The sequence below is a fragment of the Gadus morhua genome, chromosome 21 (genome assembly GCF_902167405.1).
Source record: "Gadus morhua chromosome 21, gadMor3.0, whole genome shotgun sequence".
NCBI classification, from domain to species: Eukaryota; Metazoa; Chordata; class Actinopteri; order Gadiformes; family Gadidae; genus Gadus; species Gadus morhua.
The window spans coordinates 19,795,577-19,811,408 of record NC_044068.1 but is presented as its reverse complement, the minus strand read 5'-3'; the positions used below and the strand labels follow the sequence as shown (position 1 = coordinate 19,811,408).

The following is a 15,832-nucleotide window of genomic DNA, read 5'->3' as shown; positions in this document are numbered from 1 at the left end:
CTACGTTGACTTTGCTAGCTAGCGATACTTAGTCACAATGAAACTAGAAACCCTCATGGACACCTGTGAAACACTTATTATATACACGTTTTCAGCATCCTACTTGAAACAGAGAATCATAATATTCTGATGACAACTCAAACTCAATGTAGCCTACAACTCAATACAAAATAATAATAAAGTAAACACTAACATTATAAGCATTTGAAAGTGTGTTCATATTCGCATCAAAATATAACACATATAACACTCCAATACCAAATCGATTGAGTGTAGAAATAGTTAAGCTAAGCGTCCCACAAATTATGAACTACATTTTCTGGGACTTTAGAAAGGAAATGTTTCTAGATTTTGAATCCTGTGAAGTTTGCACCTCAAAAACAAAAGGGCAAAAGGGAGAGCAACTCTGTTGATAAACTTGAGAGGATGAAGTGATATCCTCTGTTTCAGGAACCACCCCCCCACACAAAATAGTAAACCCAAAGTCTGCCTTGCTAGTTTTCAGATTATTTTGTCTCCAGATCCAAACCAAAAGCCATCCAGAGCTTTGCTGCGGAGCACAAACCTGGCTTGGGCTTCATCAGCGCTGCTTAATACCTACATAAGAATTATTCACATATTATGAAAACAACACTTTTCTTGGGATTTGGGGTGTTGTTTTGGGTCTCTGGTGCTCCCACACGCATACAAACTTTGGAAAAAGTCTGTGCATGATTTTTTGAGTGAGATATTCATTTCAGAAAGTACCCAGCTACAGTTACCATACGAGCAGGTCAGCGCCCCCTTTCGGTGCCCCCTCCTACGTAGGAAGGGGGGACCAGCGGACGAGCAGCTCCGGCGGGGGGGAACTCGGCGGCAGCCCAGTTCCGGGAATACAAGGTACAAGGAGGAGACATGGAGACATGGAGGAGAAAGGAATTGTATTCCTGGAGCTGAGCTGCCGGACTGCCGCCGAGCTACCCCCGCCGGACTGCCGCCGGACTGCCGCCGAAGCCTTCCGGCAGCCGCCGATGCTTCGGCGGCATTCCGGCAGTCCGGCAGTCCGGCAGCTCCGGCGGTGTACTCCGGGAGCTGAAGTGCCGCCGAAGCGTTCCGGCTGCTCCGGCGGGTGTACTCAGGGAGCTGAACTGCTGCCGAAGCTGCACAGAAAGGGAGCACATCCCTTTCTCCTCCATTTCGCGGTTCATGGACTTCAGAGAGTCAAGGCCAAAGTTCATTTCCCCCAATTCTTCTCAACCATGGCCGAGTTATCCCCTACTACGAGCCTTTACTTGTTGTGGAAGTACCACAGACTTCAGACACAGTCTTTATGATTCATAATATCATCCGAGGCACACATAGCTTTTGGCTGTGATATTAGATAAAATATTATATGAATACCCATACATAATATCATTATTATAATTATATTATATAATATTACATAGATATAAAGCTCCAGGAGTCCGCAAACGGCAACAATCCCTTCTCCATGCTGTGGTTCAGTCTTACAGCTCATTGGTCAATTGGCAGCAGCTCATTTGCATTAAAGCTACAGACACCAGAAACAGCACATTCTGAAGGGAGAAACAGAGAGGAATAGCGGTAGGCAAGATTTTTTTCTTAAAAGCTATTTCCAACAAACAGCTTCAAAAACATGTTTTCTGGAACTCAAATACTATGTTCGGATAACACCATAATATGTCTCCTTTAACGATTAACCCATTTATTGTAGCCAACATTCTGGTTATATTTACTGAACATGAATTTGATGTGTGTGCAATACCTTAAATTATAAATACTGAGGATTAGTTCCCGATTTCATATTGACTTGGAATCGGCACTTGACAATAGCAAAAAGAGCGCCAGTAAGAAAAACTTGCATGGTGCTTTCAGTGTGACCACGACACGTCCGGGCCTCCGTTCAGACTCCATGCTCTCTTAAAGGCTCCCAGGAGCTCTCCATTCAGACTCCATGTTGAAAGGATCCCAGTAGCTCTCCGTTCAGACTCCATGTTGAAATGCTCCCAGTAGCTCTCCGTTTACTTTCCATGTCCTTTGAAAAGGTCCCAGTATGGCCCAGTATGGGTAAGTGTCTATGTTCCAGAGCATGTGGGAGCATGCATCCATTTTGCTCAACAGCTCTGCTTCAGCTAAAACATTTAGAACTTGTGTCTGTGTTTTGTGTGTATGAGAAGGTGTGTTGTGCATTTGAGTGTATGGTGAATGTGTCCTGGTGTATGGCTCCAAGTGTGTGTTTGATAGGGCTCAGTCCAGCGCGAGAAGAGGCTTCATGTTGTCCTCTTGACTGGTGACTTTGTCTGGACGCTTCAGGAGCCCCGCTTCCACCACCGACTGAGACCTGATTCAAGTACAAACATACACACCATTGGTGTCTATATCCTAATAATCTATGATGTATAGCGTTTTAGTATATGCTACACATGAACCTCCTAGGATGGCGAAATTTGATTGTTTAGCTATCTCAGGATATTGGGCAATATCCAATGATTGAGATCTCAAACTCGGGATATTGTTTTCATCTTAAAAAAATCGGTCTTGTCACGCTAATAAAAAAAAATAAACCGCTAATAAAAACAAATAAATATCGGCAAGAAGTGTTATCTTGTTAATTTTGGAGTGTTCAAGTGTAGTATATACAAAAATGATCATTCAAACAATTATTCAGGCTAGTGGGGAATAGCCCCCTCGACCTTCGGTCTCGGGGGCTATTCTCCACTATTCACTCACTTTAGTTTTCACAAATGCGTACTGACGATTTCACATGTAATTTTATAAGACACAATTAAAAAAATTGCATTTGGATCTTGATTGCAAAGATCAAGTGAAAAATAATTGTTGATCGCGGCACACAAATCGTGAATCGTCTTCTGTGGGTTAAGCATTACAAAGTACCACCTATAGGCCTTAAGGCCCCGCCACAAGCACCACCTACAGGCCTTAAGGCCCCGCCACAAGCACCACCTATAGGCCTTAAGGCCCCGCCATAAGCACCACCTATTAGCCTTAAGGCCCCGCCACAAGCACCACCTATAGGCCTTAAGCCCTGACACAAGCACCACCTATAGGCCTTAAGGCCCCGCCACAAGCACCACCTATAGGCCTTAAGGCCCCGCCAGAAGCACCACCTATAGGCCTCAAGCCCTGACACAAGCACCACCTATAGGCCTTAAGCCCTGACACAATAACCACCTATAGGCCTTAAGCCCTGACAAAAGCACCACCTATAGGCCTTAAGGCCCCGCCACAAGCACCACCTATAGGCCTTAAGCCCTGACACAATAACCACCTATAGGCCTTAAGCCCTGACAAAAGCACCACCTATAGGCCTTAAGGCCCCGCCACAACGGGCCTATTCCTTTTGACATTTAATTTTGGATTTGCTGAGGAACCTGCAACCTAATCTAAATCCCAGACTTAATCAGGATTTAGGTCAGAACCAATCATACAACCCAGACTTCTTACAGTTTTGTTCATCTGCTTCACCCAAATGCCGTGTGAACCTTATCTGCTAAGAATATCAACATCCCAGTGAAGTAGTTTGCTTATAGCTATGAATTATATTGGTTTTTAAGGAATCTTTACCCTTCATATTATCATAAAATGTATAAATATAGCAAATAAGTCTGCAAACTTCCTAGGCTAATTTCTCTTTCATTATCCACAGTGTCCACCGTTGTTGTGAGGGTTCACCCACCTCTTCATAGTCTTTGGGGACAGGTCTTTCTCCAGGTCCTTCTCCAGGTCCTGGACAGAGAGTGTGTAGGACTCGGGGCAGTAGTCTGCCTCCTCGTCGTAGGCGTGGTCCAGGAGGGCGCGGGCCCAGGTGCCCATGTCGTAGGGCGGCATCATCCCCCCCAGCTCAGAAGGGAGGATCTCAGGGTGGATGAGCTGGTGGAGGCTGTTGAGGTTGTTGCCATGCATGAAGATCTGTCCCCGAGGATGCAGGGGGAAAAGGGGGGACAGTTGCAATGTAAATTTTAACGTGAGGTAACAATGACTAATCCGAGCATTTCATTTGTGGTATTGCAAAAAATGTAGAAAGTAAAAAGTAATCCTAATTTGGGGACACTTTCATCCAAAGTGCCTGACAATGAGTTAGAGAACATGTGTATAATGTGCAGGTAGAAGTTAGGGGTCATCTTACTCTGAGATGCCTACTGACTGTGGACATCGGGGATTCAACCCAGACCCTTTCAGCTGGGAGTCAAACACCGTCACCACTAGAATGTCCTATCCCTGTTTGTACATTAATAATCCCCCTGTGTCCCTCACCCGCTTCCTGGTCTTGTCCTTGAGGAAGGGCCGTATGACGGTGTACAAGGCGTGGATGTACCACGGCTGGTTCACAAAGTGGATCCCTCCGAACCGGGCGGGAAAACTGTCCTGTTTTAAACAACAAAGTTGATACATCAACAGTGTGATTCATGTTGCACACATTAAGACATATTTGACATGTCCTCAGTTGTGTGGCTGTAGCAGGTATCTGAATTTATCTTCGCATTGCTTCCTTGCAGGGAGCATGTATAGCATGAGGGGGACCCACTTGCAAGTTGCAACAATGGAGTTAAAATCATAAAGGAGTATTGAAATCATTGTTGCAGATAAAAGGGTTATGTAATGTCTCCCTTGACTAATGATAAATTAAACAAATAATAAACTAACAATAAACTATCACATAATATACTATTAAACCTCAGGGAAAGCCCCATATCTGTATACATAAAATATTGACATTTATTTGACAGTTTTGACATTTCTACAGTTAATTTGTTAATTTGCCTGGTAATTGCCTTAATTATTGATGATGCATATATTCTTACACTTTAACAAAAATATATCTCAAGAATTTAATTTGGAACACTCTCTTATTATATCCCTGACGCTACCACGCTATTCCAAAGAGGCAGAACTATATCAATGCAAAAGAAAGACTGCAGATGGGAATTCTCTGACTACCTCGAATTGCACCTGTTTTTCATGTTTGTATATACAGAATGGCTTCTAATCTGACTAGACACACTGTATATATGTTCACATTGAGGTCACATTGCAGACCTGTATCAGATTCAGGACCACATATGAAAGTGTCCCGAATCAGAATTGCAAAAATCAGATTTAATTTGATTTGTGCTGCTCACACTTAAGGGTCACATGGGGCAGTTTAAAATATTTCTCCTGGCTAAGTGACTGAAAACACCCCCTCAAAGAACAATCAATGAACTCACCTAAAATATACTTTTAATATTCAAGCTTTGCTGTTACGTGATTGGTGGAATTTATCTACTTAGTTACAGCAAGCTACAGTATCTCCAGTCACAGCCAAGTGTGGCAGTTCGCCTGGTGACAGGATGGTGTGAGAGGGACAAGATCCTGAACCAATTGGTGTCCATAGGCACATCTTCCTGTGGGTAAATAAAGTTACAGCAAATAGATGCAATTCGAGGCTGTATATTGCTTGAATTGTATTCTAAATGTACTTGCTGCAATTGCCTTGTGAGTCAGATATTCAAGTTTGTGTTTAGCAATTAATATATCTGGCCTTGGCTGAGCGGCAGGTGAGGTCCAGATAGAGGAATGGCCTTACGGTATTCAAGTGCTCTAGCCGAACAGATTCAAGAACAAAGACACTTTTGCTCTCTTCGCTCTTGCAGAAACCAGTTGGAAGTAAAGCAAAAACATATCCTCCTCTGGGAAAAGCATTCTGTTCAGATATCAGTTCCTCTTTTATCATTGTTATTCAGTCTATTTCAAATAAAACGGTTTGATAGCAAAATTCTTCTCAGGCATCGCCATAGTTCTGAGACAGTGCTCCTTGTCCTTTATAACCTAAACATCCTCCCCCCAGCACTTGTTATAAACTATCCTTTGAACGTTTCAATGGGCTGAAGGTCAGAGTGCAGGGGAGACAGGATGGGACCTCAGAGATCCGTACTCTGGACACTGGGGGTTGATGCAAGATGCTAAAAAACTCTTCTGTCAATGTGTGGGGAGGACAGTATTGGTGGAGGGGAGATGGGATTAAAACCATGGCTTTTCATTGATTTGTCCATTGCAGTGGGTCATTATATTGGGCTCAGTGAAGAACAAGTATCGAAGAAGGAACTGAACGTCATAAGATTTGGGGGTAAAAACTAAAAACTAACTTTTGGAAAGGATTATTAATCTGTGATGATTTGTGGTAACATTTGAGACATTTAGAATGAATATGATTAAAGTCTCAGCCTGATAATTGCATTGGTGAGGAAGCAAATTAATTGAGTATTGTTAACCCGGCAAAAACTATATTGTATGTAAAAAAGGAAAAAATGGTAAAAGTCGTATTCTCTTTCCCTGTCACTAGTCTCACAGAGTCTCAATAACCACTTCACACTGACCAGCCCACATTAATACAAACAGTACGGTTGAATATTCATTTAACAATGATGAGGAGCCACATAAATAAAGTTCAGCAAAAATCAGCAAAACTTTCCAGCCCAACACCTACATAAAATCATCTGCACTAATAACCTTTCAGACGACCTTTCCACTGATATGATGGGGTGAACTGGTAGAGGCTTTGACAGCACTTGGTGATAAAGACATTTTGTGTTTAAGCATAGGCCAAATCTAACATGATAGGCAGATCAGTCAAGCAGTCACTGACAGAGTCCTCCAGCCTATCACATCTGTCTGGCCAGATGCAGTGTGACTTGTATATAACATATTAAACAGCCCCTCTCGCTCTCTCTCTGATGGAGGAGGAAAAACTAAAACAGAGTTGGCGGAGTGGAAAAGTTACAGAAGCAAAGTGTCTTCTTTAATATAATACAAAGTGTAGCCTGGAGACGTGTGTCTTTTCTGGACAGGGACCCTCCCGTGGGGAGGGGAGCTCAGTGTTCTCTAAGTACTCCGCCTGCATCTGTTCCAAGTGGAGCTCTGGTACATAATGTCTGCAAATGCTGAACCTTTCCCCTTCACCGCATCCTGAAATAACATCTGCTCTTTAGGTCTCTGGTGTCGCCCAGACACCACTAGTGTCTGGTAGAGGCTCCACTCTGTGGGGACGGGGCCCCACTAGTGTCTGGTAGAGGCTCCACTCTGTGGGGACGGGGCCCCACCAGTGTCTGGTAGAGGCTCCACTCTGTGGGGACGGGGCCCCACTAGTGTCTAGTGGAGGCTCCACTCTTGGGCCTTTCACACCAAAAAGAACCAAGAGCCAGTTCCGGGCTGGTGCTAGGGCCAGTTCAAGACAGGTTACAGCCTTATCCCAGTTATGAACCAGTTGGTTTCACACCGGCAAGAGCCAGCCATGGAGCCGGCGAGAGCAACGTCATGACGTCACTGCAAACGCCATACGTCTCCAGTTTCCCAGCAACCCTTGCGCCTTGCCAGAACTGTACAAAAAGAAGAAGAACCCTCGCACCAGTTTCAAACGCAACAACAACAATTTCGTCTTCGATTCAATCCGTGTATGGTTCGTTCTTTGAATATTCAGATTTAAAACTAAATCAGAAAAAACAATTAACAGAGTCGTCTTTTGGTTTTTTGGATTTGGTTTTGAAATGGAAAAAGGGCAAAAGGAAGAAACAAATAAACTGCATTTTTCTGTTTTTTTAATTAAAACGGGAAAAATGAATAATCCAGTTGCTTGTTTTGTTTGTGTGATATTTAGATAAAACCGCAATGAATGCCGGGAAAAGGGCACGCCGTTTTAAAAAAAATAAAAACATATAAAGACGCTTCAAACGTTCCATCGAGTCTCTCGCATTCCACAATGGCCAGCTTTATTGTTTTCCGTGGGAGCCGGCGACTTAGTCTGCGAGTGGACGATCTGAAACTAAATCTGAAACTAGATTTCTTCGCGAAGGTTGTGCTCCACACAGAACCTCCTCACCGTCATAACGGAGCACTTCGGGGAACCAGATTGCTTTAGAGCGGTACTGATCGCGGCGTGTGTCTTATCTTTCCAGTGTCACCATAAGGTTCAAATGCGGCCATAACTAAGGCTAAATATAATTAGACAGTCTATTGCTGTATTAGGTGGTTGGCTCTCTTTTCTTCGATGCGTTCTGCCTTCTGGTGTAGCCTATAACCATAAATGTATCTATTTTTGTTTTTCTGTTTCGGGTTTAAAAAACCAACACAGAAAACACACAAACACAAATAAAATGCAGTTTATTTCTTTATTCCTTTTGCCCTTTTTCAGTTTCAAAACCAAATCAGAAAAACCAAAAAACGACTCTGTTAATTGTTTTTTCTGATTTTGTTTTAAATCGGAATATTCAAAGAACGAACCATACACTGATTATTCACGTCCATTGTTTACTTCGGTGTTTTTAAAAATGCCGGTCTTCGTTGGTCTTCCTGTTTATGAAGGTATGGATTAGGGATGAGCATTCGATTAAGTTGTCTTAGTCGATCGTCGGGAGAATTAACGATCAATTAGTCGATTAATCGTTAATATTTTACATTAAAATGAAAAAAAATATTATATTAAAAATGAAATGAAAATACGAATGCAGCGTGTTTGCCTCATTGGGATCTTTATTAATAGATGAACAACTCAGTTAAACCAGATCCGTTCAATAGTTATGCGCTACTCTGCTCTAAGCAACGGAGCATGCAGCTGAAGCCGGTGCTCATAAACATAAAAACTAAAAATAAACACAACCCTAGTTTCCTCCCAAAATAATAACAATAATAATATCAAAAAAACAATCATGTTATAAATTAACCAACCAGTCTACGGATTTTTGTTCAGAAAGATGAGCATGTTGAGTTGACATGCTCTGGGGTCGGACGCGACCGCAGCCTGGTGACCGTCAGTCCAGCCGCCGAAAACACCCGCTCTGAGGGGTCCGACGTTGCCGTGATGCACAAATACCTCTGTGCTAACTTGGCGAGGCGGGGAAACAACTTTCCACAATCCAGGGGACCAGAAAGTTCTTTATTTCTGCTTCGATGCTAACCTCACCTTGAGTGGTAGGCCTATAGTGCTCCCCAAGAAGTCATTTTTTAAATCATAATGGTCCAACACCAGACTTCGCCGTGGCCTCGTCCGCTTCATGATTACATCGCCGTGTTCCAATATCCATACTATCCGTACTTACTAGTCTAAGTTTGAGTACGTAGGGCGTTCCGATTCAGATCGGGCGAAAATAAGTGTACTGAAAACGTAGAGTGGAGCCTCTACCAGACACTACTGGGGCCCCGTCCCAACAGAGTGGAGCCTCTACCAGACACTACTGGGGCCCCGTCCCAACAGAGTGGAGCCTCTACCAGACACTATTGGGGCCCCGTCCCCACAGAGTGGAGCCTCTACCAGACACTACTGGGGCCCCGTCCCCGTGGAAGCTCCACTCTTGAATGTCTGACTGATGGAAATAATCCGAAATGTTTGTCGTTGTTTGCCTGTGCGCGATGTGAATTAACGTGAGCAGATCAGAGCACACTTTTGCGTTGTTAACCCTTTAGACGGAAACGGTACGGTGGAGCGTTTTTAGGATTTCCACTCTGGAGGGTGGTTTCACTTCTTCGCGTTTTTAAGCCCGGAAAACGCTGTTGCCGTCGAAACGAAAGGCACATCTGATCAAATATTTTTGTTGTCTTCACTTGGAAGTGTCGTCGTCTAAACAGGGCCCAAAGAAGCTGAAACTGCCGGAATACCTAAACTCAACAACATGTGAAACAGCCTCGTGGGCGGTCCCTGACTCCCTGGGCTCCCATGTAGCCAGGCACAGCCTGGCCCTCAGCATGCTCATCACCACACAGGGCTAATCAAGCCAGGGGCCACAAATGCGGCACAGCTCAGAGCTGTTTTTAACACTAGCTTCAAATCCAGAGCCCAGGGGGTTTAAGAGGGCAGGGTTGGGTAAAAGAAGATAGATAGATAGATAGATAGATAGATAGATATATACTTTATTAATCCCGGGGGAAATTCAAGTATCCAGTAGCAGCCGAAAACACACATAAAAAACAGTGCAGATGGATGTGCAAAAATACAGATGTTGAAAGACCCCAGCCTTCTCAGGAAGTACAGACGGCTCTGCCCTTTCCTGTATAAAGCTTCCATATTTGCTGTCCAGTCCAGCTTTTCGTCCAGCTGCAGTCCCAGATATTTATAGGTCCTGACCACCTCCACATCGACCCCCTCGATGGACACGGGTAGGAGATGTGGTTTCTTCCTTCTGAAGTCCACCACCATCTCCTTGGTCTTGGAGGAGTTCAGCTGCAGATGGTTGGACCTGCACCACCTCACAAAGTCCTCAACCAGGCTCCTGTACTCCCCCTCCCTTCCATCCTTGATACAGCCAACTATCGCAGTGTCGTCTGAGTATTTCTGCACATGGCAGAGCCCAGAGTTATGCTGGAAGTCGGATGTATACAAGGTGAAGAGGACGGGAGAGAGCACGGTGCCTTGTGGTGCTCCGGTGCTGCTGACCACAGTGTCTGACGTGCAGCCCTTCAGTCTAACGTATTGTTGTCTCTCTGTGAGGTAGTCCGTAATCCATGTAACCAGGAGTGGGTCCACTCTCATCTCTGTCAGCTTGTCTCTCAGCAGGAGGGGCCGGATGGTGTTGAAGGCGCTGGAGAAATCAAAAAACGCGATCCTCACAGCGCCGCTCTCCCTGTCCAGATGAGAGTGGGCCGTATGGAGCAGATAGAGGATGGCATCCTCCACGCCCACCTTCTCCTGGTATCCAAACTGCAGTGGATCTAGTGCGTGGTGGACCTGGGGTCTGAGGACATGGAGCAACAGCCGTTCAAATGTCTTCATAATATGTGATGTTAGTGCTACTGGTCTGAAGTCACCCGGCTCCCTGGGGTGTTTTTTCTTAGGAACCGGGATGAGACATGAAGTCTTCCAGAGCATTGGGACCCTCCCCAGCTGCAGGCTCAGGTTGAAGACATGTTGGAGTGGCTCCCCCAGTTCAGCAGAACAGGCTTTAAGCATCCTTGGACACACTCTGTCCGGGCCTGCTGCTTTCCTTGGATGAAGCCTCCTCAGCTCTCTGCTCACCTGATCCTTGGTGATGGTGGTGTGGAGGGGGGTTGAACTGTCCATGGGTGTGGAGGGTGGGGGTGGGGGTGGTCTGCAGTCTGAGGTGGTGGAATTGGGGGAGGTGATGGACATGGTGTGGGTGTGAAGTGGACCATCGCTGGTTGTGGGAGCTGGAGTGTCAAACCTGTTAAAAAACAGGTTTAGCTGGTTTGCTCTTCCAGCATCCCCCTCTCCTGTGATGCTGCCCTTCTTCTTGCAGCCTGTGATGGTTTTCATGCCATCCCAGACCTCCCTCATGTTGTTATGCTGCAGCTTCTGTTCTACCTTCCTTCTGTATTCCTCCTTCGCCTCTCTCAGTTGGACCTTGAGTTCCACCTGTATGCGCTTCAGCTCGTCTCTGTCACCTTCCTTGAATGCCCTCTTCTTCATGTTCAGGATGTCCTTGACATTACTGGTGATCCAGGGCTTGTTGTTGGGGAAGCAGCGTACTGTTTTGATAGGGACCACAACGTCCATACAGAAGTTCAGGTAGTCAGTAGTGCAGTGTGTGACCCCCTCTATGTCCTCACCATGAGCTCCCTGCAGCACGCTCCAGTCAGTACATTCAAAGCAGTCCCTCAGAGCCTCTGCTGCTTCAGGAGACCATTTCCTGAAGGAGCGTTTGATCGTAGACTGTCTCTGGATCTGTGCTTTGTACTGTGGCAAGAGCAGGACCAGGTTATGGTCAGACTTTCCCAGTGGGGGCAGAGGAGTGGCAGTGTAAGCTTCCCTCACGTTGGCATACAGGAGGTCTAATGTCCTGTTCTTCCTGGTGGGGCAGCTTACAAACTGGTGAAAGTCTGGCAATGTGGAGTCCAGTATCACATGGTTGAAATCCCCGGAGACAGCAATGAATGCGTCTGGGTGTTGTGTTTGCAGTCTCGCGATTGTTGAATGCATGACGTCACACGCGGTCTCTGCGTGCGCCCGCGGAGGGATGTAAACAACAACAGCGATGGCGTGGGAGAACTCTCTTGGTATGTAGTACGGATAGATAGGATAGACAGGGGCCGGAGTGTTCTGCTATTTTCATGTGAAGGGTTCTGAGTTTTTCTGTTGCTTAGTGCTTTGGGGGATATAATTGTTGCTCTACTGCCTCTGGGACCTGAAACAACTGGAATGTTTGTCTTCTTTATCCATACAATTAAATCAATCCATGATCATCCATGATCATTACCACCTATCCATCAATGTATCATCCATCCTGCCCAGGCATAGTTCACCATCTTTCGGGTACTATCGCACACGCTCAAGCTCCACCTCCCCGTAGGAACGGGCGGAGGCGGCCGAGCCCCGGGGGGCCGGGATCCCACCTCGGCCGGCGCGACCTCCAGACATGGGGCCCACTACCAGCACCCCTTAGTCCGATTAGGGAACCCGTTTCGGCCTCAGACTCCAAGTGGTCCCGCTGCTCTGGAGGCTCAGGAAGACCTCCAGACATGGGGCCCACTAACTGCACCACTTAGTTCGATCAGGGGACCCGTTTCGGCCTCAGACTCCAAGTGGTCCCTCTGCTCCATCCATCCATCCATCCATCCATCCATCCATCCATCCATCCATCCATCCATCCATCCATCCATCCATCATCCATCGATCCATTAATTGTATGTACATGCTCGTCTTGGTCAGTGAAACGTTGTCCTCTATTATCTATATGAATTGGTTTGACTTCAAATTCATTGTATAAAACACATTGTCAACTGCTAAGAGTAATTGTATTACTTTATTTATTATATATATATATTATATTATATTATATTATTGTATATCTTATTTTCTGCATCATGTACTTGGAAAAACAAAGTATTTAACAGCCAGCAGTGTCTAATCTTAATGGAGACGTCACTGCTCTGCTGCCCTTTGACCCACTCACTGATTCTGCACAGTGCTTTACTGACCGGTCCTTTACGGGCTGAGTGATCCTTACGTGGCTGTTGTCACGCATCCGATTGAATCAAATGTCAGATCCTTTGAAAGGATGTTTATTGTTAACTTATCAAACTTCATTCCATGTGATTAGCAGTATTAGGACTGATTAGACTTGATCTCTGCAATTCTCCATTAATGGAGGAAATTATTTTGACCAATAATAAAAGTAAATATACCATACCATTCATTTCTCTAACCTGATCCTTCAGCTATAAAAGTCAGTTTCATCATGGGAGTCCACATTCAAATTTAGTTTTTTAGTTTATTTGGGTACATAATGTGTTTAGAATGTGTTTTTGTTCCTGTATTTAGATTAGGATTAGTATACCGGCTTTTATAAATATGGAAATGCTGGCATATTAAATGTGTTGACTCAGACTTGTCTTTGTCCACAGTCTGTGGAGCCGTTTGGTTATTTTCACAGATACGTATAGAACAGCATACGTGCTGCCTACCTGCAGGCCCTCAATGGCCAGCCGCAGCATGCTGGGCGTGAGCCTGGAGGCCTGCTTGAAGGTGAAGTTGCTCCAGTCGATGATGAGGATGAAGCCGTTGACCTGTAGCTCTGGGTCTTCGATCATAGTTTCTAACGACAGCAGGATAGCTCTCAGTATGTCCACAAACGTGTACCTAAAGAGAGGGACAAGAGAGTGGACTATTAGTACGGGTACTGCTACCGAGAGGAGAGTGTGGTGCTGAAAGGACAGCTCCGGACCTCCTGCTCCGCAACACAGAGCAGAAGGCCGGCATCCCCACCTCCATGGTGAATGGTGTTACCTGCTCTGTGATGTCACCTGCATGTTGAATGGTGTTACATGCTCTGATCCCAGTGCACGCTGAGTGGTGTGACCTGCTCTGATGACCCCCTCCATGCTACAATTACAATTAGGGCATTTAGCAAACGCTTTTATCCAAAGCGACTTACATCGGTTAATACACACATTGACACACCGACGGCAGAGTCAACCATGCAAGGCGACAGCCAGCTCGTCAGGAGCAGTTAGGGTTAAGTGTCTTGCTCAGGGACACCTCAACACTCAGCTAGGAGGAGCTGGGGATCAAACTACCAACCTTTCGGTTACAAGACAACTGCTCTAACTCCTGAGCTAAGCCAACCCCATGTTGATGGTGTAACTGCTCCAGTCCCCACCTCCATATTGATGGTGTTACTGCTCTGGTCCCAGTCCCTCCTCTGAATGGTGTTACCTGCTCTGATCCCAGTCCAACCTCCATGGTGAATGGTGTTACCTGCTCTGGTCCCAGTTGGCGGCGAACAGCAGCAGGATCCTCCTGCCGTACTTGTCAAGGTTGGACAGCACGCCGGGGAAGCCATCCTTCAGGGCCTGTTTGATGCCCGGGTCCGTGGGCTTCAGGTTCTTGAACATGTCCAAGTTCTGTTGCCTGTACTCAAAGTATTGAGCCAACAGGCGAAACGCCTCGAAATGGTTGAATTTCCTCGCTCGGAGGAACCTCAGGATGAAAGCGTCTTCTGTCCTGAGGAACCCGATGTCCGGGCGGGTGATGATCATGTCCCGGACCTCCTGGATGTCCTGGTGCAACGTGTCGGGGTTCTCCTTGAGCTCCACCTTGGCCTTCTCCAGGGTCTCTGGGGACAGGCCGGCCTGGAGGTGGGTCATGGTATAAAATGGTGGCCCCACAATGGAACCTAATGCGGTCAGCTCCGATGGGATGTATTATTGAACATTGGTCGGCCAAAGAGGAAAGCTATGTTAACGGATCAGGACCTGGATGAGTCAATCCCAACAAGAGGCTTAACTTGAGTTGTCAATACCACTAGGCCTGTACACAGGAAACCACACATTCAAAAGTAGCTGTAGGCCATGTATGACGTTCACTTTATGGGCAACAACAATACAAGTCAAGAATAAGAAAGAACGTTTTTTCTCTCTTCACCAAAATGTACGCGAACTGCACCAATACTTCTTCTGCTCACCAACGACATTCAGTCTGCTGTCGACGGCCTAAAGTCAACGCTGAGAGACAGCCGCTTCCACCCATCTCTCCATCGGGGACCAAACGAAATCAGCCCTCTGCACGGAGACAATCACTCCGTCCCCTGCATCACAGCTGCAAGGCACTGCGCCACCCTGCAGCATCTGCCACCATAAGTCCCCGTTCACGGCGCATCTCAAATCCCGATACAAGTGTTGCTGTCCTCCCCGGAGCGATGAGGACACCGATTGCTCGGACCGGACTCACAGCGCCGCCCGCTCGCGTTCCGTCGACATCTCCGTCTCAGCAGCTTGCAGACAATACTCCTGATTCCCCCCGCATTCATGCAGCCATTCCGAAGGATTCCCTTAAAACGCATTCATGAGCTTAGCTTATTCCACGTAGTTGCAACTGGCTTCGATGCGAAGTGGGGGGTGGGAGCGGGGGTGGTGGGGGTGTGGTGTTATGGGTGGGGGTGGGGGTTGGGGCGGGCGGTGGGGGGCTTTGGGTGGGGATGGCTTCAAGTCAGCGCCTCGATCGCTTCGCGGAGCAACATGGTGTTGTTCCTGGTGGAAGTGAGTGAGAACAGAGCTGGTGCTCGCCGGGGAGTGGGTCTTGATGAGAGCTGGTGGGTTCTGAAGTGTTGCTGATGCGGCGGCGGTTTAGGGGCTCTGACGGACACACACAACATAAAAGACAAATCGCAATGATGTAAAACGACTCAACGTGCACCGTTAAAATACGGTGATCCTTTGTCGAATAATGGACAATATTTAAGTCCAGACATACGCCTAACGAGTGATTGGTTTGTCACTCGATTGATATGATTGGATGTGGAAGCAGGCAGTTCACACCGCCATCCACCAGCCTCATCACCTGCCAGGAGTCGGCGGATGTGAGGCTACTCCGCTTCCAACCAAACTACTC

The 15,832-nt window shown here is 46.4% G+C and overlaps 1 protein-coding gene across 1 annotated transcript; it reads right to left on the bottom strand.

Annotated features, from left to right (window-relative positions):
- Positions 1–1,576: 1,576 nt before the first annotated feature.
- Positions 1,577–15,334, bottom strand: clvs2 (clavesin 2). Its single transcript, XM_030345503.1, has 5 exons — positions 14,201–15,334; positions 13,408–13,582; positions 4,276–4,386; positions 3,698–3,930; positions 1,577–2,341 (listed from the first exon to the last, which is right to left on the bottom strand). Exons 1-5 carry the CDS (start codon positions 14,587–14,589, stop codon positions 2,248–2,250), a joined length of 1,002 nt encoding a protein of 333 aa, XP_030201363.1. The 5' UTR covers positions 14,590–15,334; the 3' UTR covers positions 1,577–2,247.
- Between the last annotated feature and the right edge of the window lie 498 nt (positions 15,335–15,832).

Coding starts and splice junctions, on each gene's coding strand:
- clvs2 (XM_030345503.1), bottom strand. CDS start 14,589: ATGACCCACCTCCAGGCCGGCCTGTCCCCAGAGACCCTGGAGAAGGCC. Junction 13,583..14,200: donor GCCAACTGGGACCAGAGCAG/GTAACACCATTC, acceptor CCCTCTCTTTAG/GTACACGTTTGTGGACATAC. Junction 4,387..13,407: donor TGGCCATTGAGGGCCTGCAG/GTAGGCAGCACG, acceptor TGTTTAAAACAG/GACAGTTTTCCCGCCCGGTT.